Source organism: Vulpes lagopus, chromosome 1 (genome assembly GCF_018345385.1).
Source record: "Vulpes lagopus strain Blue_001 chromosome 1, ASM1834538v1, whole genome shotgun sequence".
In the NCBI taxonomy this organism is placed as follows: domain Eukaryota; kingdom Metazoa; phylum Chordata; class Mammalia; order Carnivora; family Canidae; genus Vulpes; species Vulpes lagopus.
In genome coordinates this window covers 170,108,947-170,133,715 of record NC_054824.1, presented here as the reverse complement: position 1 = coordinate 170,133,715, position 24,769 = coordinate 170,108,947, and the positions used below count along the sequence as shown (strand labels likewise).

The 24,769-nt window shown below is 46.5% G+C and overlaps 1 protein-coding gene across 6 annotated transcripts in view; it reads right to left on the bottom strand.

Annotated features, from left to right (window-relative positions):
* Positions 1-781: 781 nt before the first annotated feature.
* Positions 782-24,769, bottom strand: part of RGS8 (regulator of G protein signaling 8) — a 42,468-nt gene continuing 18,480 nt past the window's right edge. For 3 of the 6 annotated variants that reach the window (XM_041725888.1, XM_041725903.1, XM_041725896.1), the window contains 4 exons: positions 24,296-24,397; positions 23,368-23,432; positions 7,306-7,472; positions 782-5,662 (listed from right to left, as the gene is read on the bottom strand). In XM_041725888.1, the coding sequence (XP_041581822.1) occupies positions 5,480-5,662; positions 7,306-7,472; positions 23,368-23,432; positions 24,296-24,397 (517 nt within the window). In that variant the 3' untranslated portion in view covers positions 782-5,479. The remainder of the gene's footprint in view (positions 5,663-7,305; positions 7,473-23,367; positions 23,433-24,295; positions 24,398-24,769) is intronic. The other 3 variants (XM_041725913.1, XM_041725930.1, XM_041725922.1) reach the window with 1 other exon arrangement.

The following is a 24,769-nucleotide window of genomic DNA, read 5'->3' as shown; positions in this document are numbered from 1 at the left end:
AACCTTCCTTTAAAGACATGCCTTCTGGGGCAGTTGGGTGGCTCAGTAGTTTAGCCTCTGCCTTTGGCCCAGGTCATGATCCTGGGGTCCTGGGATCAAGTTTCCCATCGGGCTCCCATGGGGAGCCTGCTTCTCCCTCTGCCTATGTCTCTGTCTCTGTGTGTCTCTCAGGAATAAATAAATAAAATCTTAAAAAAAAAAAAAAGACCTTCTCCAGCACATTTTAATATTTGGCTTATTATTATGTTATATATCTCTATGTTATCCTCGCACCCGACAAATGAGCTTCGACAAGCAGACACTACCCCTTATTCTCCTTCAGTCCTCTCCCCAGGGCCGGATCACCAGAACACACTTCTCCAGGACACACGCGTGTACCAAGTGCGGTGCAGCCACAAGCAAGAGCAGCCCACTCCATGTTCAGATTGCTCCAGCTGAACAAATACATAAACCATCCCTCAGCCTTTTCTCTCCCTGCATTTCGAGCAGTAGGTGGTGCTAATAAAAACACCACCTCCTATTTGGAGAGCACTTCACAGTTGCAGAGCCCCCCTCCTAACCCAAAGGCACCCCGCCCCGCCCGCACCCGCACTATCCCAAGCCATTCCCACCCCGAGGCCCCCCACGTGGCTGCCTCCCCACGGATGACCGCCAGCCCGAGCCGGCCCCTGCCTGGGGAGGCCCCGTGCGCCCCACCCCCGAGGTGGGGGGACCACGTGGTCCTGCGAAGGCATCTCCTCGTGAAGTCAGCGGGCCAGAAACGTGGGCAGAGAGCGCGGGGCAGCGTGTTCAGGTTCTGTTTATTATGTTCTCGCAGCCTTGTTTATAGTAAAGGTGAATGACATTATTCCACTTTGCACAGTAATGAAACGACGCGGCGAGATCCATCAGCCAAGCGGTTCATTGCGCGGATGCGGCCCGGCCACCTGGCCCCGCGCACGGGGAGCGCGGCCGCACGGCCAGGGACGGCCCCCCCCCCACCCCCACCCCCACGCCCACCCCACCCCACCCCACCCCACCCCCCGCAGTCTCCCATCTGGGGCCCCGCACCCTGTGGGGTCCCGGGAGGCCGCGGGCGCAGGAAGACGTTTCCGCTCTTGGCTTCTCCCTCCAGGATCGCGCCAAGAGGCACAAGTTCTCAAAGGCAGGGGTGACCTCGCGGCCTCTGTCGCTTCCAACCCGGAGCGGCTGAAGGACAGCGTCGGGCGGAGAATGGAAGTCCTCCTCCGCTTTGCTGGGAAGTAGGCACAGACGGGGTCGGGAGAGCTCCGGGCACGCGCGTCCATGCGGCCCGTGGCCTCGGACGCGCCACTTTGCACCTGTCCCTTCTGCTCCAGGAGAAGCAGAGCCCAGGGAGCCGCCTCCCTTCCCCCCGCAGGTGCCCTCCCCTGCCGCCTTCCCCGCTCCTACCCTCCCCCAGCTCTCAACACCGTGACAGTCCAGGGCCTGGGGGACTGGGAAGCCCCGGTTGTGCCAAGGAAAAGCAGCCAGGCCCTCCCTGCCCCCGAGCCTGGGCCTGCAGCGGGGACAGGACACCGTCGCCCAGCTTTGGTGTGTTCAGAGCAGCAAGTTCTGGGGAGAGCACCAGAGGAGGAAACCAGCCTGGAACCTTCAGCTGCCCATCCAGCCGGAGACCAAGGAGGGGATCCTGAGGGCTCTGGAGCGAGAAGGGGGGGGAGACCCCACTGTGACCCCACTGTGGCCTTGGAGAAGCCCTCAACAGCGTGATATTCCCAGGATGGGACCGGCTCCACTGAGAAATTCGGACGTTGTTGCACTGCCTCTGTCACCACTAGGACACCCCCTCCGCCCACTGCCTGAGTTCCAGCCACCAGGTCGCAAGGCCTTGGCCACAGAGGCACAACCCAATGCAAATGGCCAAACACAGAGAGCGCGTGACAATGAGCAAACGAGGGAGACACCCAGGAGGCCAGCCTGGAGGAAGCACTGGGATGAGACTGGGATGCGTGACCAAACCCCTTCTTCGGCACATACCCTTCAGCGCTCCCCGCCGTCGCCACCCGCGAACGCTGCGTGCAGCTGGGCCACAGACATTTATATCTCACAGGAGCACATCAGACTGAGACAACACAGAGACGCAGCCGCCCAGAGTCGGACTCGGGGCTGGCAGGTTCCTGTTGGCATCTGGGGGTGCGCCAGCCACTCGGGCCCCTCCTCACTCCTCAGGCCCCCGCTGCCTTACCTCCTCCGCCTGGGAGTCACCTGGACGCCTTGGGTCCCAGCCACCAGCTGTTCTGGGGTGGGACATATGGACCTTTAGGTTTGAAAACTCCCCAGATGATTCCAATGAGCAGCCAATGGTGGGAGCCACTGTCTTAGACCATCTTTTTCTCAAAGCCTGGTCCATGGGAACTTGTTAAAAATGCAGTTTCCTGGGTTCCACCCAGGAACTTTCGGATCAGCATCTGTGGGTGTGCCGCGTGGGAAGTAGCACTTGTAACAGGCTTTCCGGGTGAGCCCCGGGCATGCTCAGAGGACCCTTCCTCACCCCAGAGACACCCTGGGGCTCTGAATGGTTGTCATTGATTATGTTTTATTTGGTTTGCCGAAGGCAACAGGTAATCTCACGCCAGCCAAAAACAGGTTGGACACTCAGGTGGGGCCGAAAGGCCGCTTGCGGGGTGGAGAGCAGTCCTAAAAGTCACAGCTCTGCCTGGCCTACCGCCCTGGCTTGCCCTGGGTCTTCAAAGCAAGCCTCGAGCCCGGAAGGCTGGCCACAGCAGGAGCCCGGCATGAGGACCAAAGGAAGACCAGACGTGGAAGAAGTGGCACCTGCACATGCCCACCTGGTGAGGCGGACGAGGGCCCATGGAAGAAGGAATAGGAGAAAGGGTAGGACCGGGAGACATGGAAGATTGGGGATGAGGTATGCTTTGATATTGCTCTAGATGTTGTAAACATTTCTCTTTGTTTCATCACAGACCAAAATCTGGGTTGGCATGACCTAAGTGCCTGAACGTAGGCATCAGAGCAGAGAGCTCTGTGCCTTCTGTGGGAAGCAGGACAGGAAGGGTGTGAGGACAGCTCTACCCCATGGGAAGACCATCTCTGTGGTGTATTGGACTCACTCTCACAATGGTCACCCACACACACACGCACACACACTCCACGGGAGTACCATAAATATAGCTATCACGTTCCTCTACACAGACACACGCCCACATACCCTCACGGAGCGGCAAAATTCAGGATACCCAAGCTTGGTCCTTCACGCCTCCCCATCGTGGGAGGAAGTCACCTGGCGCCATGACACCACCATCTGCAGCCTTCATTCCACCAACGGTTGGCAAGAACTCTGGGCCTCGGGTGAGGCCACTGCCCAACACTCTGGTTCAGACTTCTCCTGGGGATAGTGAAAGCGGTAAAAAGGCCCCTCTTAAACATTTCATGTTTCCATAACTGTTCCAATTTACATGCACCTCATATTTGACAGTAGAGTTGGCAGCAGATGCACATTTCATATGTAAACAATGTTTAAAATACCCTGTTGGAGAATTTGATCATTAAATTAATTCTGGCAGCTTTAGCTAAGAATGGTTTTTACCAGTGGGGACAGGGGAATACTATCCGATCTAACTGGGAACACCCATTTGAGGCTTCAGGGTTCTTGAACATGAGACTTCACAGGACGCTTCAGTGTGAGGGTTAGGAGGCATGTGTTCCCTCTCTCCTTGATGGTTCAGACAGACTCACCAACCATCATCTACAGACAATAATGTGTCATGGCAGGGCAACAGACCCTGACACCAGTGGGACTCAGGAGCCTTCTTGGCCTTGTCTAGCTGCAGCCAAGGAAGGAAGTGATTCACAAAGTTACTGGACAGGAACGCAAATGCTCGAATCCCGTGCATTGAGAGGCCCATCACCCCACGAGGGGAGAATGCTTCAGCCCACTTGTCAGTCACCTGAACCCCAGAGCTTATGCCTAATCATAGTTCTTTCCTTTAGTCAAGCCGAAAGTTTTGGAGACCTGCAATGAATCCAAATCCATTGGCTGTGAATTATCCCAATTGTACCTCCATCACATTCTCTATGATCTGGTCCACCTGGATATCAGCCTCTTCCAGACTCCTCTTCCACTTTCTGGTCTCTCTGCTGAGGATGCGTATCCCTGGCACGGCAAACTTGTGCCAAAGTCCACTCTTTCTCATAAAGCAGCTAGAGTGCTTTATGCTCATCCTCCAAGGAAGAGTTTCCTGATACATTTCCAAAAGCAGCCTCAGGGCATCATGAAAGCATTTTAGGAAGATTCTCCATAGCCAGATGTTAACAGGGATCTTAGCCTCACCTCCTGTTTCATGTTCAATCCCCAAAGGTCAGAGATCAAGAAGGAAGTTGCTCAAGAGCCAAGGTGGCCTTCATGAAGGAGACCTTTCTAAGAAAGCATGCTCCCAGGAAGCAAGCTGAAGAGTTACACAGCCTAAGTTCCCATTCTCCCCCATCATAATTACATGACCTGCATGGAAGGGGGGACAGGGAGAGACAAGGAAAGTATTAGGCACCATGAGAGCTGTCCATGCTATGGGAATTCACCTCCCTTTGCCAAGCTGTCTGTCATTCTAAGAGATGAGTGATGTGTGATGCCACAGGGAGGTGAGGGCAGAGAATACAGTAAGCAACAGAAAGAGTATATATAGTGCTCCATTGCACAAAAGTCTACTGGTGCTATGTTCCCTGGTCATTTGACTCCTGCAATACTTCTTGGTAGAATCAAGGAAGATTTGCAAGCTGTATCTTTCTTAAAAGCAGCTCCACATCAGAAGTCATGAAAGACATCTCCCAAGACCCTCCCTGGAATTGCAAGGGTAAAAAGTCTTGTGAATCTCCTAGGCTAAGATGGGCAGAGACCACAGCTTTTCACACTGGCCCAATGGAAATGAAAGGAATAGCCAAATTCATGGAGTTTGCCCCTTCTCCCAGAGGCCACCTGTCAATGACAGTGCGCGAAACCTGGGATTCCCCAGAGACCTCTCTTCTACATTGTGAGGTCCCAGCACCCAGGACTGGCCATTACACTGTGAGAGCAAATCACAAACATGAGCCAGAGTTTTCTGGCTCTTCCTCACAGGGGCAAAGGACAAGTTAGAGTCAGGAATCTTAACTGAAGAGGGTGTGGAAGTGGTGGAAGTTGCATTTGCATTATTTACACATTAGCCCAGCATAGCGAATCTGCCTTCTCAGCAGAGATGACCCAAGGCATTATGGAGGGCAAGTTGCTGACCCAGAAGAAGGGTAACAGCAGCAAGGTGCTACCACTAACCGGAACACAAACATGAGTAAATGGAATAGAGTCCAAGCTCTGGTGACTGGAATGGCCCTTCATCCATTTCTCATCCCCAGGCTCCCAACCTAAGTGCCATTGCTTTTTGAACACCTATGACATTTCACATTAGAATATGGTCTTGGCAGCAGAGGGAGGGGGAAAAGCCAGTGATCTCCAAGAGTCCCCATCTGAGGTCTAACTGAGCCTCCTCTGGCTTTGGGACAGCAAATCTAAGTACATTTTGGACCTCAGGAACCTGGGATAAGAGTCTTTCTCCATGAGGCTGTGTACTTTTCCCTGGGCTTGGTCAAAGCAAGTCAGGGATGGCTCTTGCATGTTCTTCCTGGTGGCTTCTCGGGTCTGGAAGTCTATGTTTACCTGGAGACACAAACAGAGAGCATGGTCACTGGCCCTCAAGGGCCAAGGTGCCTGGCAACTGCTCCTTGCTATGTAATAATTATTAATGACAGTATCTTATATATGTAAGCTTATCCATGCTTTTCAAACTATTTGCCTGGAGGTCATCCCTTTTGACCCCAGCAAGAATCCTGTGAGGTCCAAAGACTAGATATTCTTCATCCCAATTTATAGTTAAGGACACTGAAGAAAGGAGCTAATAAAAAGCTGGTCTAAAGTAGTATGGAAAGTTAGTAACAGAGCCAAGGCAAAACCCCAAATCACTTAACTCCCAAGCCAGGGGTCTTCACCATGTCAGGCAAAGGGTGAGACTGAAGCTAAGTATTAGTGTGGATTCCCCAAAGTAAGCCTGCCTTCTTGTTCTTTCTTAACTACCAAGGAAACAAATGCCCTGGGAAGAGAGGCTATGGTTATAATGGACACCTCTGTTCCAAGCAGCATTATAATGAGCCTACAGCATCCTGGCCACTGGCCAAAGGCCTCCTACATTTCAAGTCAAAGGATAATTGAAGAGTTCTAAGTATATAATGCATCAAAACTCATAGCAAATATTTTTCTTCTATAAAACCCTCCCAAGTAAAATTCTGCTTTATACCTCAGCACAGCCATACATAGAAATTCATTTTATTATTATGTTATCATAAGATAATATAAATGACTGTAATTAGTCATCAATAAGCAGTGACAGATGTTGAATAGGTTAAATAGCTTAATCCCTAAAACTCAAGAGTAGTCTTTTTTTTTAATTTTTATTTATTTATGATAGTCACACAGAGAGAGAGAGAGAGAGAGAGGCAGAGACATAGGCAGAGGGAGAAGCAGGTTCCATGTACCAGGAGCCCGACGTGGGATTCGATCCTGGGTCTCCAGGATCGCACCCTGGGCCAAAGGCAGGCGCTAAACCACTGCACCACCCAGGGATCCCCAAGAGTAGTCTTAAAAGGTAGGTGATATACACTTTTACATTGGGGAAATGTGATTCAGAGAGACTAGGTAACTTAGCCAAGATCACACAGCTAGTAACTTGTAGAGCTGAGACTGGGAAAAGATTCCAAAGTGGATGCTCATCCCATTAAGCCATGCTGCCTTCCACTAGGAAAACTAACACGGATTCAATGGCATCCATCCTTGCAGAATCGGTATAGAAACACAGGTCCTAGGGGATCCCTGGGTGGCTCAGCGGTTTTGCGCCTGCCTTTGGCCCAGGGTGCGGTCCTGGAGTCCCGGGATCGAGTCCCGCGTCGGGCTCCTGGCACGGAGCCTGCTTCTCCCTCTGCCTGTCTGTCTCTCTCTCTCTCTATCATAAAATAAAAATAAATCTTTAAAAAAATAAAAAATAAATAAATAAAAAAGAAAAAGAAACACAGGTCCTGCAGGCACGTTTGACAGATAGCTAAAACATTCCTAGTAGAGCTACTTTTTTAGAAGCCCTGGGCTCTGCCCCTTAAAAGTGATCCTTTTGTTCATTAAGAGCCATCAGAGAGGTAAGGCTCAATTTAGAAGACAGTACCCATCAAGACTGGCTCAAACCCCCACAAGGAGAGCCGTGTGAGGCAGGAGCCATGGATAGAGGTCTTGCAAGACTCTCGCCACCACCAACACACCTCCCTCGGAGCCTGCACATCCACAAACTCCTCAAAGATCCTATGGGCCTTGGAGACCAGCTTTGCAGTTGACCTGGTCTTCTTGAACTCCTCACAGGCCAGCCAGAATTCCAGGTTCTCCTCGCTGAACTCTGTCTTCAAGAAGGCGCGGAACGCAGCCACTCCATCTGTGGATGTGGGGGGAGGGAGAAAGGAAGAGAGAGAGGAAGAGGCTTAAGCTCCTGAACTGTAGAAGCAAGAGAGAAAGGTAGTGGTAATGTGAGAGCAGCCCTGATTGTCCAACCCTCACTACTCCACATCCTCTTGAAGACTCTCTTAAACACACAGGTGCCCTCGGAGACAAGCTCTGCTTCCTGCTCAAGGATCGCAGTGATATGAGGGAGAAATGTGTAGGAAGCCATAGTAATAATGAGTATGAGAAGCCCCGGTCACTCTTCATCAGCCTTCAGTGGTCACTGCCTGTCCTCTAATGCAGAATCAGCTGTCCCCGGAGTCCACTGGAAAACCTGTTTCTAATTAGGCCAAAATAATATTTGTAATGCATTCTCTACCCTAATCCAAGTTAACCACCCTGAAAAAACAATTTGTTACACAACAAACTACAGGAGGGTGTGAATGCATCAGGGCAAATCCTTCACTACTACTAGAAGCATGTCTGAAAGTAAACACTGAAATTCAGTCACTAAAGCCATTCTAATACCTTCATAGGGTTCCCAGGCTCTTCTAAAAAAAAAAAAAAAAAAAAAAAAAAAAAAAAAAAACTTCTGATGCCCTGTGTTTTAATGGTTTATCCCATGGATATTTTATTTTTAAAAATCTTGCTTAGGTGGGTGAGCCTGGGTGAGCCTGGGTGGCTCAGGAGTTTGGTGCCGCCTTTGGCCCAGGGCGTGATCCTGGGGACCTGGATCGAGTCCCGTGTCAGGCTCTCTGCATGGAGCCTGCTTCTCCCTCTGCCAGTGTCTCTGCCTCTCTTTCTCTCTGTGTCTCGAATGAATGAATGAATGAATGACCTTTCATTAAAAAAAAGATCTTGCTTATAAAAATATGTTTTAATTAAGATTAATTATAATTTTTCTCCCAAATGATTTAATGAGGAACAGACCTTTTCATTTTTTTAAAATCCACATTATGAACGTTGCCAGAGTTTCCAATCAGAATAAGATTAGCAGGGTTACCACGTAGATTTAGAAAACAATATCTACTGATAGCCTATACATTCATTAATGTGTTTTATTAAATATATTTTATAAATTATCTTAACCCTCAACACACTCTCCTTTAATCCTCAGAGCTATAGCTTTCTTTTTTTTTTTAATTTTTTTTTTAATTTTTATTTATTTATGATAGTCACAGAGAGAGAGAGAGAGAGGCAGAGACATAGGCAGAGGGAGAAGCAGGCTCCATGCACCGGGAGCCTGATGTGGGATTCGATCCCGGGTCTCCAGGATCGCACCCCGGGCCAAAGGCAAGCGCCAAACCACTGCGCCACCCAGGGATCCCAAGCTATAGCTTTCTACAAACTGTCCTCAAGGGATGGGCAGACACAGCCTAGGATGAAGTGACCGCATTGGTTAAAAACAACTCTAGCTATAACTTTTTCTTCCTTTTCTAAAATTTGTTAAAAGGACAATATATCAACAGTTCTTAATTCTGAGGGATGGGACCACCTGAGCATCTGAGGGCCACCAGTATGTACCCAGACAATGTGCTGCCCAGGATCATCCCATGGATTGGTGGTGCCCTGCTATTGACATATTTAAGGGTTTGTTTTCACTTTTGTGAAACATTTTCATTTCTCCTAATTAAAAAGTCATTGGGTAGTATCTTTGTCCTTCAAAATAGATGTTGTAATTCCCTCACTAGAACAATAGACATTAAAAAAAAAAAAAAAACAAGACTTTTAGCTGCAAGATCCAGGAACTAGAGAGAAAAAAGGGTTTTGATGGAATCTCAAAGTCAAACTTTAAATCAAAAAGAAATCTAAGTTTGGAGGCCTGAGTTTAAAGTGTTTAACAAAAGTAGGGTGGCCATGAAATTTATCACCCAAGCCAGTGTATTTTTGAGAGTGAAGGGAGACGTACCTCTTAATTACACAGAGACAATGGGCATAAACCATGACCCCCACAGACCAAAACCAGGACACATGGTCACTTTAAGACAAGATATATGGTCCTCTAAGATAAGGAGTACAGAGAAAGCAGAACATGATGTAAGGTGGTTTCCCGTCAGGCAGGATGGAAATAAAATTGCTCCTGCGACAGGGAAAGAAAAGGAGAATAACATAGTTTAGATGCATATGAGAGGTTGGCTCAGAACCCTACTCACCCTCATTTCCACACTGGGATTAAAGCCCTGAGAGGAGGGAGTAGAAACCCAAGGTGAAATGAGAATCAAAGAGAGCATGAAACACTAACATAGAGATGATTAGGCAGAATGATGGCCAGAGAATCATTCATTCAATTTAATAATTTTTGTAAATTACTAATGTATAAAATGCTTACATCAGGAAACAGGTCATAAAATCCCTGCTCATAAAATCCCTGGTGGGTATTCCTTTTTTTTTTTTTTTTTAGATTTTGTTTGTTTGTTCATGAGAGACACAGAGAGAGAGAGGCAGAAGGAGAAGCAGGCTCCCTGTGAAGAGCATGATGTGGTCTTATCTCCTCCAAGCTCTTATTAAGTAATCCAGAAGTTTCCACAGGCTCTGAGGAACTCAGATCTGAGAGCTAGCCTGCCTGCCAGGAGATTGCCATTGCTGCAGAAGGAGCCCCTGTAGCAGAAGCTACAGGCAGAAGTTGGATGGAATACCATTTGGAGCAGTGGAAGCCTCCAAGGAGACTCAGTGCCCATGAAGCTGGTCCAGCAAGGTGGTCTCTAAGCAGTGACCAGTGTACAGATGACAAGCTCCATGGATGCTATTGGTGGACGCAGGGAGGACATGAAGACCACAGGCCAAAAGCCTTCTCCTGTGAGTGAGGAGTAGGAAGGAAATGGCAGGGAGAGAACCCTAAACCATTGTGCATTTATCTAAAAGAGTAAATTCAAGTAACTTGGAAGAGTGACTTGGAAGGGCCTCTTGTTTTTAAAATGGAAGAGCTGAAATACTTTCATGGCAAAGCTGAAGTTTGTTGTTTGTGTTAATTTTTGTGTTGCCTTCCATTGAGCAAAACAGGCACTGTGAGCAACTTTGAATCCAGCTACAGATAAAGGAAGAAAATTATCTTTCTGCCTTCCTTGATGGCATTGGTGAAGATCACCCTGCTAGAGAAACTGGCCCTGAGTGAGACAAAATACAGACAGTATCTCCCTTCATCAAAGTCTCAGCTTTATTGGGACTTTCTGTGGGTCTAAAAAAGAGAGAGAGAGAGAGAACACATGGAAGGTGCTCTCAGGAATGTTGCTGTACTTCTCCCAATCTTATAGAGAAAGAAGCTGATGTTTAGAGAACAGTCCTGACAGAGTTCACACAGGTGATACTATGTAGGGTCACAAATATAAAATACACGAATTCCCAATCCAACAAAGCGATAGTGCCACTTCCATTCATCCCTTCACTCATTCATACACCCATTATGGGACCCGGGCATTCTGCGAGGTGCTAAAAACAGGCACAACTAAGCCCCTCTGAACTTGCAGTAAAAGGGCCATTTGAGCCAAGAAAACATAATTTGGTAATTACGGTATGTGTGACAAGTGGTTTGATAGGTAAAGCCTAGGTTGTGGTGAAAGTACCCAGGAGACACTTGACGGGATGAGCACTGGGTGTTTTTCTGTATGTTGGTAAATTGAACACCAATAAAAATTAATTAAAAAAAAAAAAAAAGAATTGAGACAAGCCAAAAAAAAAAAAAAGAAAGTACCCAGGAGGGATGGGATACCCGAGCCAGACCTAAGAAGGAAAGGGAAGACTCACAGGAGGAAGAAGCTTCTAAGCTGAGATGTGAAGTTGAGAAGCAGGAAGCTAAGTGAAAGAAGAGAGGGGAGGATGGAGAAGAGGATTGCAGGAAGGGGGAGCCATACAAGTAAAGGCCAATAATGAAGAATGTTTAAGTAATTAGATATTAGTCAGTAAGACTAGTGTTTAATAATAATAATAATAACAATGTAAACAATTATTGAGCCTACTTATAAGATACATCAAGAGGTCTGTGAAAGAACCAGAGAGATGGAAGGATAACACAGCACTGCCAAAGGCCAGGGAAGCGAAGGTTTCGAGGAGGAGGAAGTGGCCATATGTCCAGTGGTACCCACAGGTCAAGCTAGCTACGGTCTGAGACATGGTGGTTGGATTTAGTGATGAGATTCAGCAACCAACCATGAGATTCAGCAACCAGTTGCGGCTCTAGTGGTGTGATGGGCACCCTGGGCATTGTGGTGAATGTGGGGATGAACGGGAGGAGAGGAAGCAGAAACAGCTAATTTCGATGTCTCTTGCAAGAAGGGGAGAAGAGAGATCATGCAGCATAATTGGAAGGAAATAGGAGGTCAGGAAAGAAGATTCTGGGGTTTTTTGGTTGTTGTTTTTGTTTTTTTTGTAAAACAGCCTTGAGTATTGTTTAAATGTTGATCTAATCAGAAAAGACTGGTTGAGTAGAAGGAGTTAAAATTTAAAAAAAAAAGAAAGAGTTTAACTGATAAAATGTTGCTCCTAGCAAGGTACAGAAAATGGCCTGAGAAGAGCATTATGATGGGTAGAGGAAGAGAAAGGGCTGCTTGTGGATACAGAAAAGTTTCTAGTTTGGGTGCAGGAAAATGAAGGAGTTCCTATCTGATTTTAGCTGGAAAAGGTGGTGGGATGTAGGGATGGTAGGGTTTTATTTTTGTGTATTTATTTAGGATTTGGGGCAGGGCATTTTTATTTATTTACTATATGCCATACTTTTAGCTGGGGATTTTGCAAACACCAGCTCAATTTATTTTCACAACAATGCTGATCCATAGATAGTAGCACTCTAGTTTTCCAAATGAAGACATTAAGGCTTACTAACAGAAGTCGAATAAGCGTCCCAGTTACACAGCTGGCAAGAAGAGCCTAGTTTCCCTACCAGGTCCATATGACTCCAAAGCAAGATCTTTTCAGGTGTATTTGCAGGCAGAAAGAAAAGGGCAAGCGAAGAGAAAAATTAAAGAATCAAAAGAATATATCTGGTGGAAGCAAATCCTAAAGAAGGAAAGGGACCAGCAAGAAATAGGAGAACTTGTCTTCCTTAAAGTCAAAAGTAGAGAAAAAGAAGGTGGGCTGGATGAAGATAGAGAGAACTGGTCAGGGAAAGGACATCTTTGAGACGGATAAGGTGGAACAGCCTTGATCTTCATCAATTTGGAGTGAAGTCCCCGCGAAGGCAGTCTGCCTCCATGTGCTAGGCTTTGAGGATACAGCATGAGTAAATCAGATGAAGTCACCACCTCACAGCACTCAAAAGCTAGTCTCATGTCACAGACATTGGGCAATAATTTAAAATAATTAGTTGGATATAGTAAGTCCAGGGTATGCTATAGGGGTTTGGAGCAGCTACTTTGGAAAAATGAGCAGGAACATGGTAAGAAACAGGCCCACACTTGTGAAGTCCTAGGTTCCAGTTCCTGGACAAAGGTATGATGCCCTAGGAAGGGAGCAAGAACTTCTAGTTTGGGGATGTGCCAATCATTCAAAAAAAAAGGACCAACAGTTCCAGGTTGGTAAATGAAGCTTGAACTGGAGAACAGCAAAGATTTAGGATCTGAAAGTTGGAACGTAGGAAAAGGGGAGAAGGGTAAACAAGAGGTCAAGGGGAAAAAATGTTGAAGTTAAGAAGCAATTTGGAAAATGACCACTGCAGGCACCGATTGAGTACTTACTTTGGGCCAGGTACGGCACTAAATGCTCTATGAACTTCCAGAATTTGCTCTACAAAGCAAAGTTATAGCACGGGTCCTCATGATATTACCATTTTCTAGAGAGACAAAGGAAGCTTAGAGAAGTTAAATAACTTGCCCAGGGTCACTTACAGATCACAGTAAGTGGCGTGGATGCCAAATTACAAAGCCAGCATTCTTCTGTGAGTCGGCAGTCCAGTCTCTGGCTCTGCATGATGGTGGGGCCTAAAGGATGCCCTATACCAGCAATGGCTGAAGGGGGAGGGGAGGGGAGTACCATCTCAGCCCAAGACAAGGGGGCCATGAGTAACTCCAGGGATGACGATGTTTCTAGGAATGATGGCAACAAATGAGGTGGGGAGAACCCGGAAGACTCACTGTGGAAGCTGGAGGAGTACCTTGGAGTAGAACAACCTGGAGACAAGGATGGCCATTGGCAACAGAATGCAACTGAATTACACTGGAAACAACTGAGACTGACTCAGGTGAGGATGGGGACCTGAAGTAAAATGTGTGGCAAATTCAAACCCAGCTCACGATTGTCTGTCAGCTTCATTGAGGCAGCCTACGGAACCCTACTGGTCTGCCTGGGATGGGAGCACTGCTGTCCCAGTGGGGAGCATCTGTTTTGATCAGAGTCAGCCCCATAATTAGCTCTATGACCTTGGACCACACATGCAACTTCCCTGGGTCTCAGCATGCTCAGCTGTAAAGTGAGGGGGATGGATCTGATTAACTCTCCCTGGGTACGTTAGTGCTCTGCTCTGCGCTCCCTCTGCCACTCATGCCTGTGTCAGATACAGCTCTCAGCCTCCTCCTCAGCGACACTGTCACCGCCACACACTGAGACTTACCCTGAGGCCAAGCTCTATATCGTCCAGTCTACGTATATCAACTCATTCAATTCTCACACCAACTCTATCATCAAGGCAAGAGTTTCTGGCAAGATAGGCTGGGTCTGAATCTGTGCGACCTCAGAAAAATGTCCTAACATCTTGAACCCTGCCTCATCTCATCTGCAAAATGGGAAGAATACTGGGATTTGCTGCTCCAGATTGTCATGAGGTCGGAATGAGGTGAGCCACGTGAAAGTGCTCTGTAGCTCACTAGGAGCAGTCTATAAATGTGAGCTCTCATGGAAGTTTGTTTCACAAATAGGGTAAGTGAGACTTGGCAAGTTTAAGTTCACTGTTTTGGGTCGCTCAGCCAGTAGGAGGCGGACTGTGGGTTCCCACACACATCTGTGTGACTTCAGAGCTCACTGCCTGTGTCTCCTCTTGAGATCACCAGAGAGCCTCACGTTATCCCTCCCTCCAGTAGAGGGATGGACAATAATCCCAAATCAAGCAATCACACTGGAAGCACATCACTGGAAGGCAAACATGCCAGCTCACAGAGCTGGAGAGTCTCCCGCAGGAGGATGCGTGCCATCACCTTATCCGCGGTGACAACGGAGGCCACGAGGTGCTACCAACAACCTAGAATCTGCCTAAACTCTCCTCTCTCCCGCAGCACGGCCACCTCCCCAAGGCGTCACACAGAACTGGTACATTCCCCAACGGTGGCCTGGGGACACTGTCACAAATCACGGTCGAGTGACCTCATGAAGATGTCGAGCCCTCTCAGGCAGCCTCAACCCCAAATGCGGTCACCTGAATTTCCAGCGCTGGCTTCTGAGACAGCGGGAGAGGAACCAAAGTAATATGGCTCTTAGGGATCCCTGGGTGGCTCAGAGGTTGAGCATCTGCCTTCGGCCCAGGGCGTGATCCTAGAGTCCCAGGATCGAGTCCGGCATCAGGCTCCCTGCATGGGGCCTGCTTCTCCCTCTGCCTATGTCTCTGCCCGCCCCCTCTCTCTCTGTGTTTCTCATGAATAAATAAATAAAATCTTAAAAAAATATATGGCTCTTAAGATGTGTCAGGGATTTCAAAGGAAGAGCTTGAGGAGAGACAGGCACAGTGGAGAGAAGGCCTAGGCCGTCCGGGACGTGTGAAGCCGCAGCGCCTGGACAACAGCTTGCGGCAAAGACAAAGCTCACGAAGCCCTGCACAGAGCGTGCCTGGCCACAGCCCTCCTCTGCTCCCCCACCCCTCTCACCCCACTCTCTCCCCACCCTTCCATATCCCCAGGGCCACCTCTGAAAGGGGTGAGGGTCACCGTGCAAAGAAAACCTTCCCCCAAGGACAACAGAAGTGAGGGGGCAGGAAGGTCCTCTGGGGCTGCAGGAGCCCCGCGCCTTCCTAGAGCAGGTGGCAGCAGCTGGCTCTGCATACAGACCCCCGGCCCAGATCCAGCCCAGATCCGGCCCACCTCTCCTGCTTAGGGACCCAGCAGAGGCCTTGTATGGGACCCGAACCAGAGGCATTTCTCCTCAGCTATATCCTTGCCTCCTCCTTCCGACCCCTCCTACCTCTTCCCTGCCAACCTGCAAACTTTCTGGCTGGTCCTCTCTCTGCCTCCTCAGCATCTTTCCCAGCCCTCACCCTCTTCCTCCGTCCTCTGTCCCCTTTGGCCCCTCCTCCCCTCTTCTGTACCCCTTCTCTCCACTGGGACCTTCTCCTCCCCCTCTGCTAAACCCATAAAGTGGGGTTGGTTAAAACGAAGGCTCATGCATCCTTCCTGCCATCCCTCACTGTGACACAGCTGTGCCCCTCTGCCTGGGCCCCTGTGCCCCCCAGACCCGCCCCCTCCCAGATACTCGGAGAACTGGAGGCCTCCCCATCCGATCTTCACACATTCCAGGCAGCTGGCAGGAGTGACTTTTCTCTGATCCCTCAAGCCATCCTGCCTGGGATTCTGTCCGGAAGCTGCTCTATTCTGGTCTTGACACACACCAGCTGAATGCAACCTTGGGCACTGCCTCAGTTTCCCCCTCTGTGAAACGCAGATCCTAGCGGTACCTGCTCCATGGGGCCCTGGGGGTGAGGTGAGTTAACACAGCACTCGGTGAGCACTCCACTCATGTTAGTGACCGTCATGCCTGCACCTCGGTGGCTTGAAGAGTCACCATGCAGAGTAAACATGCCTAATACCCCCAAATCATCCTGATAACTTAAAGGTCATAGGTGGTAAATAGTTCAAGGAAGATGAGAGAGAAACAGGAGGAACTGCCTTTTTATTTTATTTTTAGCTTCATTTTTTTCATTTCACTTGGGTTTTCTTTGTATGACATTGAAGTCAAGGCTCTATGAACATTATACATTTTTTTTTTGAAATTAGTGTCTATCTAGTTGCAGAAAGGGAAAGGCTTGTGTCCAAAATTCCTGGAACATTCAGCAGAATCCTGGCATCCCCCCCTGAGCATACACAGAATCTCCAAGAACATACCCGTGGCCACACGTGCTGCCTGCGGCCGGCACTCTCCCTCTTAGTTCTGTGATGCAGGGTGCTTACATAAGAGAAGAAACTGGGTCACTATGAATGAGCGGTGCAGCTGGTATAGCAGGAAGGGTGGCTTAGGTAACAGTTCAAAGTCCAGGAGCCCTGATTCAGCTGGCACGAGGGTGGGCTTGAGCCTAGCTCAGTTCCCAGGCTTAGAAAATTACAGGATCACATGAAAGATTTGGGGCAGGGGGCAACCTCTCTGTTTACCAAAGTGCTGTCCCAAAGACCAGAGTCCTCTTGCATCCCTGATTGATAGGAAAAAATAAACTGGTGAATGGGTTCCAAGGTCAGACAGAGGATAAGAAAGGAAAATATATTTATAATATCCAGGGCACATTTACTAATGCTGAAGTCAAAAAATCTTTCATTCAGAACCGAGTTCACTACTTTGAAAATTGTGATGAGAACAGCATTAGGATCAAAGTCTTTCTTTTGTGTCATCTATAAAATAACTGGGGCTTAGCAAGGTTTAGGTAAGGAGATTATTTAGAAAATAAACTATTTCCAATTATTGACATTTATTGGAAGCAACTGTCATGCTAATTATACTTCAGTCTTGTGATTAACATAATTTTCTTCAATGATCTTAACTTTGTTAGTGTACATATAGCAAGACGGTGTGTTATAATAATAGTAGGACTTGATAGTTGTTAGACTTGGAGCCAGAAGGGACATAGAGACCCTATGATCAAGCCCTACATTGGACACAAGGGAATGGTGAGGCTCTAAGGTTGGGTGATTTCTTATTCTTAGGACATGGTATCAGCAGACTAAGGACAGCTGGGTCTTACAGCTCCTGTTCCAATATTCTTTTCTATTTTATCAAGCAGAAGCTGGGTTGAGTAACACCAACAACAACAACAAAAAATCGAGCTAGAGTCCGTATCTGCAACTAGTATAAGAAATTAGCAAGAAGTTTTCTATTGAAGGGGAGACAAAAGAGAAGCATCCCTAAAAGGGTAAAGGCATTCGCAAATGACTCCTTTAATACAAGAGAATTCACATAAAAACCCAGGTACACCAGCCCATCACCTGAGAGATTCTGAAAAGTAAATGTCCAAGAATATTTGTCTAATTAGTTTGACATAGAAACACGGCAGGGAGTCCCAAAAAGGGAACATATCAGATTCGCCTGCAGGGCTTTTGAAAACTACATCCCCAGAGGGATTTTTCTCACATACACTGAGGGGAAATTGGGAAGGGATGAGGGAGGGATGCCAAAAGCTCATCAGGCAAAGGGGTGGGGGGAAGGCATTATGGAATTTGAATAAGGTCCCCTCTGCGACTCTAATACAATCTCCATCCAACCCTTGGGGTCAACCTTCAGCTGACTGTGGAAAGAAGCCGATGCCATCTCAGGCATCCGGGAAGCCTGGAATCTGTGCTTGCTCAGTGAATTTAACGTTGTGTAATAACAATAATAATCAAAATTGTTCTCCTTCGTGGAGCCCCTGTATGTCACATTATCACGCTGAGCATTTCACAACCACAAATCACATTTAATTCTCAAGACAACTGTGCAAGGCAAGTCTTATCATTCCCTTTTACAGATGAGGAAAGAAAGGTTCAGAGAGGTTATGTAATTTGCCAAAGGTCACACAGCTGATAAGCAACAGAATGGGTGTTGGAGGCCCATCCAGTTGCTTTTCATTCAAACGTTTTTTGCAGCAGGCTTGGAATAGTTGCCTTTTCTATTCCAGGCACTCCTTCTAGACAAGTTAAATGCACCCACATTCCTGGGTGCAAGTAAAAATTATAGCAATGCAGACAGGTTGGCAAGGAGGAAGAGAAGCTCCTTTTTCGATCTGTGTCTACTTCACATATCTCTTTTTAAACCTCAGCCTCAATTTATCCAGAAAACACACTTGCCATATTTGTTTGTTTACTGTGAATACCCTCCACCATACCTGCTACGTAGGTGGCATCTGTGATACACGGACAACATACCACTGAAGGGATGTGTTGCCTCAGAACTTTGGGAGGCTGGAATCCAGTGTTCAGTGGGGTTCTTGGAAAGCACAGGCCACCTGCCTCACCAAGATGCTCCAGATTCATTGCTTTACTTCCTCATGCTTTAGAGCAGTGCTTCTCAAGCTTTGGTGGGCTTCAATATTACTGAAAGGCTTGAGCAAAACTTACTGCGCCCCACCCCTAGAGATGCTGACCCAGTAGGTCTGAGACAGAACTCCAGAATTTTTGTCTCTTACAAGCTTCCAGCAGCTGCTGGTGCTGCCTTCTTTGGATCACACTTTGAGTAACACTGTTCTAGAATTTTTTGGCTTGGAGAAGGCTGTGGGGAGGGCTATGCAATAAATAGAAACTGGATAGTTAAACTGTTCATTCTAAAGCTAATGACCATTTGGATGAATAATTAAGGAACTTCATTAGCTTGTAACTTTCACGTTTTTGCTTGTTTTGGGTTTTTTGCTTGGCTACTGTGTGACCAGATCAAATCATTATATTTTTGTATATCTCAATCATTATCCCAAAGGGGCTAATTTAAAAAACTAAAAACTTCTTTCTTGGTCTCCTTTTTGCAGAGTTGGATACTAACTCTTTGAATACAAAAGAGCTCTCAAATGTACTATTCCACTAACCTGGCATTCCCTGGGTGGGCCTGGCAGGGACAGGTCGGCTTTGACCCTCTACACTCTGTGCAAACAATGAAACAAAGCCAAGGACCAAATGGATGCCCGGGATGAGGTGGTCTGTCATCCAGGTGTAAGATCAGGCTGAAAAAATTCAGAGGAAGGGGAAGGAATCCTGTCTACACCTTCCCCTTAAAACTGGAATGAATCCAACTTTTATGTTAAAAAAAAAAAATCCCACAAAAGAAGGAGGAAGGAAGGAAGGAAAGAGGAAAATTCAGAGTTTGAACTGATTCGGAGTTCAGGACCGAATGTCCCACTAAAGACTTGACAAATAGCAAGCATATGCCTGAACCTCATGAGGAAATCAGAGCAGAAGACATACAATTTTGTGCCTGTTCTCCCACAACCCATCAGAAAAAAATCTCCAAGCTGCAAGCCTTCACTCTCCTGGGTACAAGCTACAGAGGCAGAAAGGCTTCTGGGTGTGTGCACACACACATGCACACACATAAACCCTTAGGGGCCATCTAGCTGCACAGCTTATAGACACCAAGTCTAACTGTACTTGGATAAGCAGGAAAAAGATGCCAGATTAACTCTTTCCCTAGTTAATAAAGTTGTCAGCAATTTTCATTTTATTTTTCATTTGATTTTTTTAAAAAAGCCCTCAGCAAGTGGCTGTCCCCCAGACCTTCCTAAGCGCTTCTTCAGCTTTATACTTGCAAGCAAATGTGATTGGAAATCAAACTGCTCCAAATATTTGCTGTCTAGATTTTTTTCCTTTCTAAAGTTTAAAAAAAAAAAAAAGTGTTTTCTTCTTTTCCTGAGGTTTGAACCTGAGAAGTGCTCCCTACACAGCAGGACCCTACCAAGGACAGAAAGCTTCATAACACAGGTGCTTTAGCCCCTCATTTGGCTGCTTGCACCATTTCGACTTTGAAGCCTTTTTATGAAACCCTGCAGGCCGCACTGACTCAAACCACCTGCCTGGGCGTTTAGCTATGGCCCAGTCTCACCATCCTAGAGCAAGAGGATAGGATTGGATCCAGTTTCTGAGTCCTCCTATTCCAGATTCCTCATTGTATAAATGAAGAACCAGATTTTCCAAAAGATTGAGGGATTCCATCAAGGCTACCCAGCTGTTTAGAAGCAGAACCGGGTTAAAATTGTCCGAACACAGGTCTGACAACCAGCTAATGTTCTAAACCTAATTGTGCAGAAGCATGTTCTCCAATTAGGTGAAAACCATGCTCTAAATGAAAAGCAGACCTGCAGCTGCCAGGTCAATGAGGACCTCTAATACTGACAAAATGGAATTTAAGAGGAACACCGAACGTCAAGATTCTATCTAAAATCTTGACACTCCCTAGTTTGTAGTCAGTACACTGTTTTATTTTCTTATGTTGTTTATATGCATGTCCATGCCTCCAAAGGCTGTATTCTCCACCAAGGAGGTACTGTCCTGTTCATCATTGTGTCCCTGCCCCCAACTAGCTGCTTAGCACCGACTTTGAACATAATGAACACTTAGTACACCTTTCTTTAAATAAATAAGTGCCCAAAACACTCAAGCAGAGCAGGAAGGTAAAGATGCTCTTATAAATTGAGAATGGCTGCTTCTCCTTCTGCCTATGTGTCTATGTGTCTCTGATGTGTGTTGTCTCTGATGAATAAACAAATAAAATCTTAAAATAAATAAATAGAGAATGGGAACAAAAATAATTATCGGAATTATGTGAAACAGAAAACTCAGGGAGGGCAGTGGCCTAGGTATAGAAGACTACCAGGGGGTGGTTTCGAGACTAATGCACCTTTCTTTTCCTGGAGCTCATTCAGTGATTCTTTCTTTACTTTTTAGGACATTTTGCTATCTTAATTGAAAGCCCTGCACACCTCCGATCAACTGCTGTCCCTCCTAAGAGACCAGCATACATGCAATCCCTTTGGAAAAGCTTAATCAGCCCTAATTGAGTCACAACATTAACCCAAATTAATTAGACTTTAAGAAAGTTGTCAACACCCTTCAAGGTAACCTGGCTCCAACTCCCTCCTAGCCTTCACAGGGAGAGAGCATCCAAGCTCTGAAACCTTGAAATTCTGCCAATGACCCACGAATACAGGCCTCTTTCTTCTCGAAGACATTCACTCCATTGGCTTTTTATTTCCGTACTAAACAAAAATCAAAACAGAACATCATACTCCAAAAAGGATCACAGAACTTCAAAGTTCCAAAAACCTATTTCTGCAGTGGCCTGACAAAGAAGCACTCTGGTTTCAGCTAGTAACCCTTTAGTGGGATCCCCATCTCAGAAATGTGTTACTGCATCCCTGGAAACTGAGACCACCCCCAACAGAAAGAGAAGCAAGTCTTCAGGTCTAAAAGTCACTGAATCAAACAAACAAAATTGAACCTCTTATAACTCCAGGTCTTTGCAGCAATCCAAATATACTCTAAGATTCTATCCACTAATTTAACCACCATAAACTCTGTCTATGGAATTTGGCTCAGCACTAATTGGTGGCAAAATTTGCGAACTTATTCTTAAGGTGCATTTATTTTGCATTTGATAAATAAAAGCACCATTTTAAAAAAAATCACCATATTCTTACAAAACACCATTAGTTAACTAGAGAACCCAAAGGGTGTCCTCTTATGAAGATCCCCTTATCCAGGTGACAGACAGGTAGCACACAAGTATTGCCATCACCATTTCAGAATGAGGAAACAGCCTCAGGGACTTGAACTAAGTGAGTCAGTCATGAAGCTGAAATAGAAACCAAACTTCAAGATGACCTTGAAGCAAATGCAGCCAGAAAAGAAGTTAATAGTGACACTTGTTTAGCCTGACATAACCCCAGAAAACAAGTCAAACTAGCCTCATAAGAAACAAGCCTTACTGTCAAATCCTAACTATTATTGTACATATGCCATTACCTTGGCAAATTCACCACATAAGCTTGCTGTTTGTGACATAAGCCATATGTCACACATGCTGTATCTATGCTGCCTTGTTTTCCTTCCTAAGTATAATCCATAGAACACAAAAATGGCTATTTGTCTCACAAAACTAGGTGCTACGATATATGCTTATTCTTATATCTTGCATTTCATTTTAAAATCTCTTCAAGAGCATTTGTTAACCAGTTTATTAGGATCAGGGGCATAGTCAGAGGGAGCTGTCCCCATCCAGCTGTAAGCAAAAATCACTTCTAAAGACATCTAAAGATTGGCGGATCCCATCAAGACTACTCAATTATCTAGTAGCTGAGCGGGGTCAAAATCAAGAACACAGGTCTGACTATAAGGCCAATGCCCTTACCCTCATCGTACAAAATCATGTTCCCCAATGAAATGGAAACAAGACTCCGAGCTAAAAGCTACCCTTCTGCTCCCAGATTGATCAGGATTTCTAATATTGACGGGAAAGATTCAAAAGGAGCACTACAAGTCTACATGAAACCTTTTCTCTTCAAAAGTCTCTTCTCTCTTCCTCTCCTGTGCTTTCCCACTCCCATGTATTTTATGCCACTAGGATCTCAAAGCCCGATGAATTTGAACTTGCTCATGACGAGAAAAAAGCAAGAGCTAAAAAGTTTGGCTGGCGTCAAAGTGCCCTTCCCACACAGAAATATGCACGATAATTTCTGCAATTTTCAGGGGGAGGGGAAGGTATGAGAAATGAGGAAAGGGGAAAGTGAAAGAGGAGAGAGGGACAGAAGAAATGCATCCTAGTAAAACTCACACCCAGCCGGAAACTGAGGAGTGTGATACCCCAAAATAAAAAGCAACAAGAAAACCCAAAACTATGCCAACTCAAGTGACTAACAAAATGTATAGAACATTCATCTGACAGATGAGTAACCCAAGGCTCTCTGGGGACTTGGGGGGAGGTCATTTAATTTTATAAACAAGATCTAGGATGGACACGAGACTATTGTTCCCACCGAGCCCATCATTCTAACGCCCTAAACTAAATTATTTCTTATGAAAACACGAAGGCTTCTTGGGACCATACTTTTAACCCAGAACACAGAAAAGAAGGCCCTCTTCCCACTACATTTAAATGACATCTTGTCATCTATATAGTCCCCTATATAGAGGCTCGGTGAGTGCAGGGACTGTAGCTGTCTAGGGCACCCAGCACAGTACCTGCATCATGGTGGGCATTTGGTGCCTCTTTTGCTAAGAGGATGATTTGCTGCAACATGTTGAAACCCAAATTCTACTTACACTTATGGGACAGAAGCACGTCAAAGGAATCTGCCCACCTCGTGGCTTCTTCTGTGGATAGTCTCCTAGGAAAGAAGAAACATCTCTCTTGAATATTTCTGAAATGACCCCCTCTCCATCAGCAACCATGGAAATTTGCTATGGAGAAGAAATCGGAAAAATGGCGGGGGGGGGGGGAAGGGGGGGGGGGATGGCAGTGCAAATGAAAACCACCTGTAGGCCTGCAATTCTATCACTGTAAATGTGTACCTTCTTAAGTAACTGATGGCAAACCTCAGTAAGGCAATTCAGCATATTTCGTTTGTTGGCTTTCAGTCTAAAACACCAAGCTAAATATGTACAGGAAATGAAGATGTCAAGATAACCATGGAAAGAAACCGGCCTTAGCATGAGAAAAGGTGGGCTGAGCTCCCAACTCCATATTTTACTGTGACCTTAATCTCTTCACTTCTGCAATGGGGATCATGATGCCCATCCCCAAACCCTTGAAAGTTAGATGAGGGGCATCTATGATATCATTGAACACAGTACCTAAACGGTATAGGTACCGAGTCCAGATCATCTGAACCTAAACAGATTTTTAGAATATATTTGAATGTTTGTCTCCAAACTGAGAGCTCAGACTGACAACCAAGTAGAACCAAGAAGCCTCCTCCACCATAGCTTTATACAAGAGCGGTGGATAATACAGTTTTCTTACAAGCAAGAAAAGGGTCCCTACTCTGAGTTAGGTCGCACATTTTGAAAAGGAAAATTCATACCCATGCACTCACGTTCAGGGATCTAAAAGGAACTACCAAGTGGCAGGGATTTATTGTCACTGGACTCATCCGGTCAACAGCTCACTAGAGGAGAACAGGTCCTTCGGCCCAGTGGTGGACGCCCCATGGTGAGCACCCTGGGAAGGCCACAGGGCCAAACTACTCACTTTAGAGCACGGTTGGGCTTGTCGGGAAGAATAGCTGTGAAATCGCTACAGGAGTCTGACTTGTGAGACAGGCATCCCAGGCGGGTCCTCATCCCTTTGTTCCTGCAACAAGCACAGGGGCAGACGGACGGGGACTGTCATGATCATAGCCGTCAGCTCCATAAAGGGGCCCCTGGAACTGCTGCTGCGGGAGCCTGTGCCGCCTCCCCTGACCCCCACATCCTTCCCCAGGTGGTCCCTAAAGATTTCATGAACAAGAGGAGACATGCCTAGAAGATCAAGGGATATACTCACTCCCTAACTTGACTACTGGAATAGTAATAGGTACCCTACCCCTAGAGGCTTAACGCTTCTTTCAAAGCTAACATTCAAGTTGATAGTAAGTCAATGAAGGTCATTAGCTTGGAAGAATTTCTAAATTAGGATTCTCTGTAGGGAAAGGAAATACAGGGAAGACAAAATAACAATTCACAT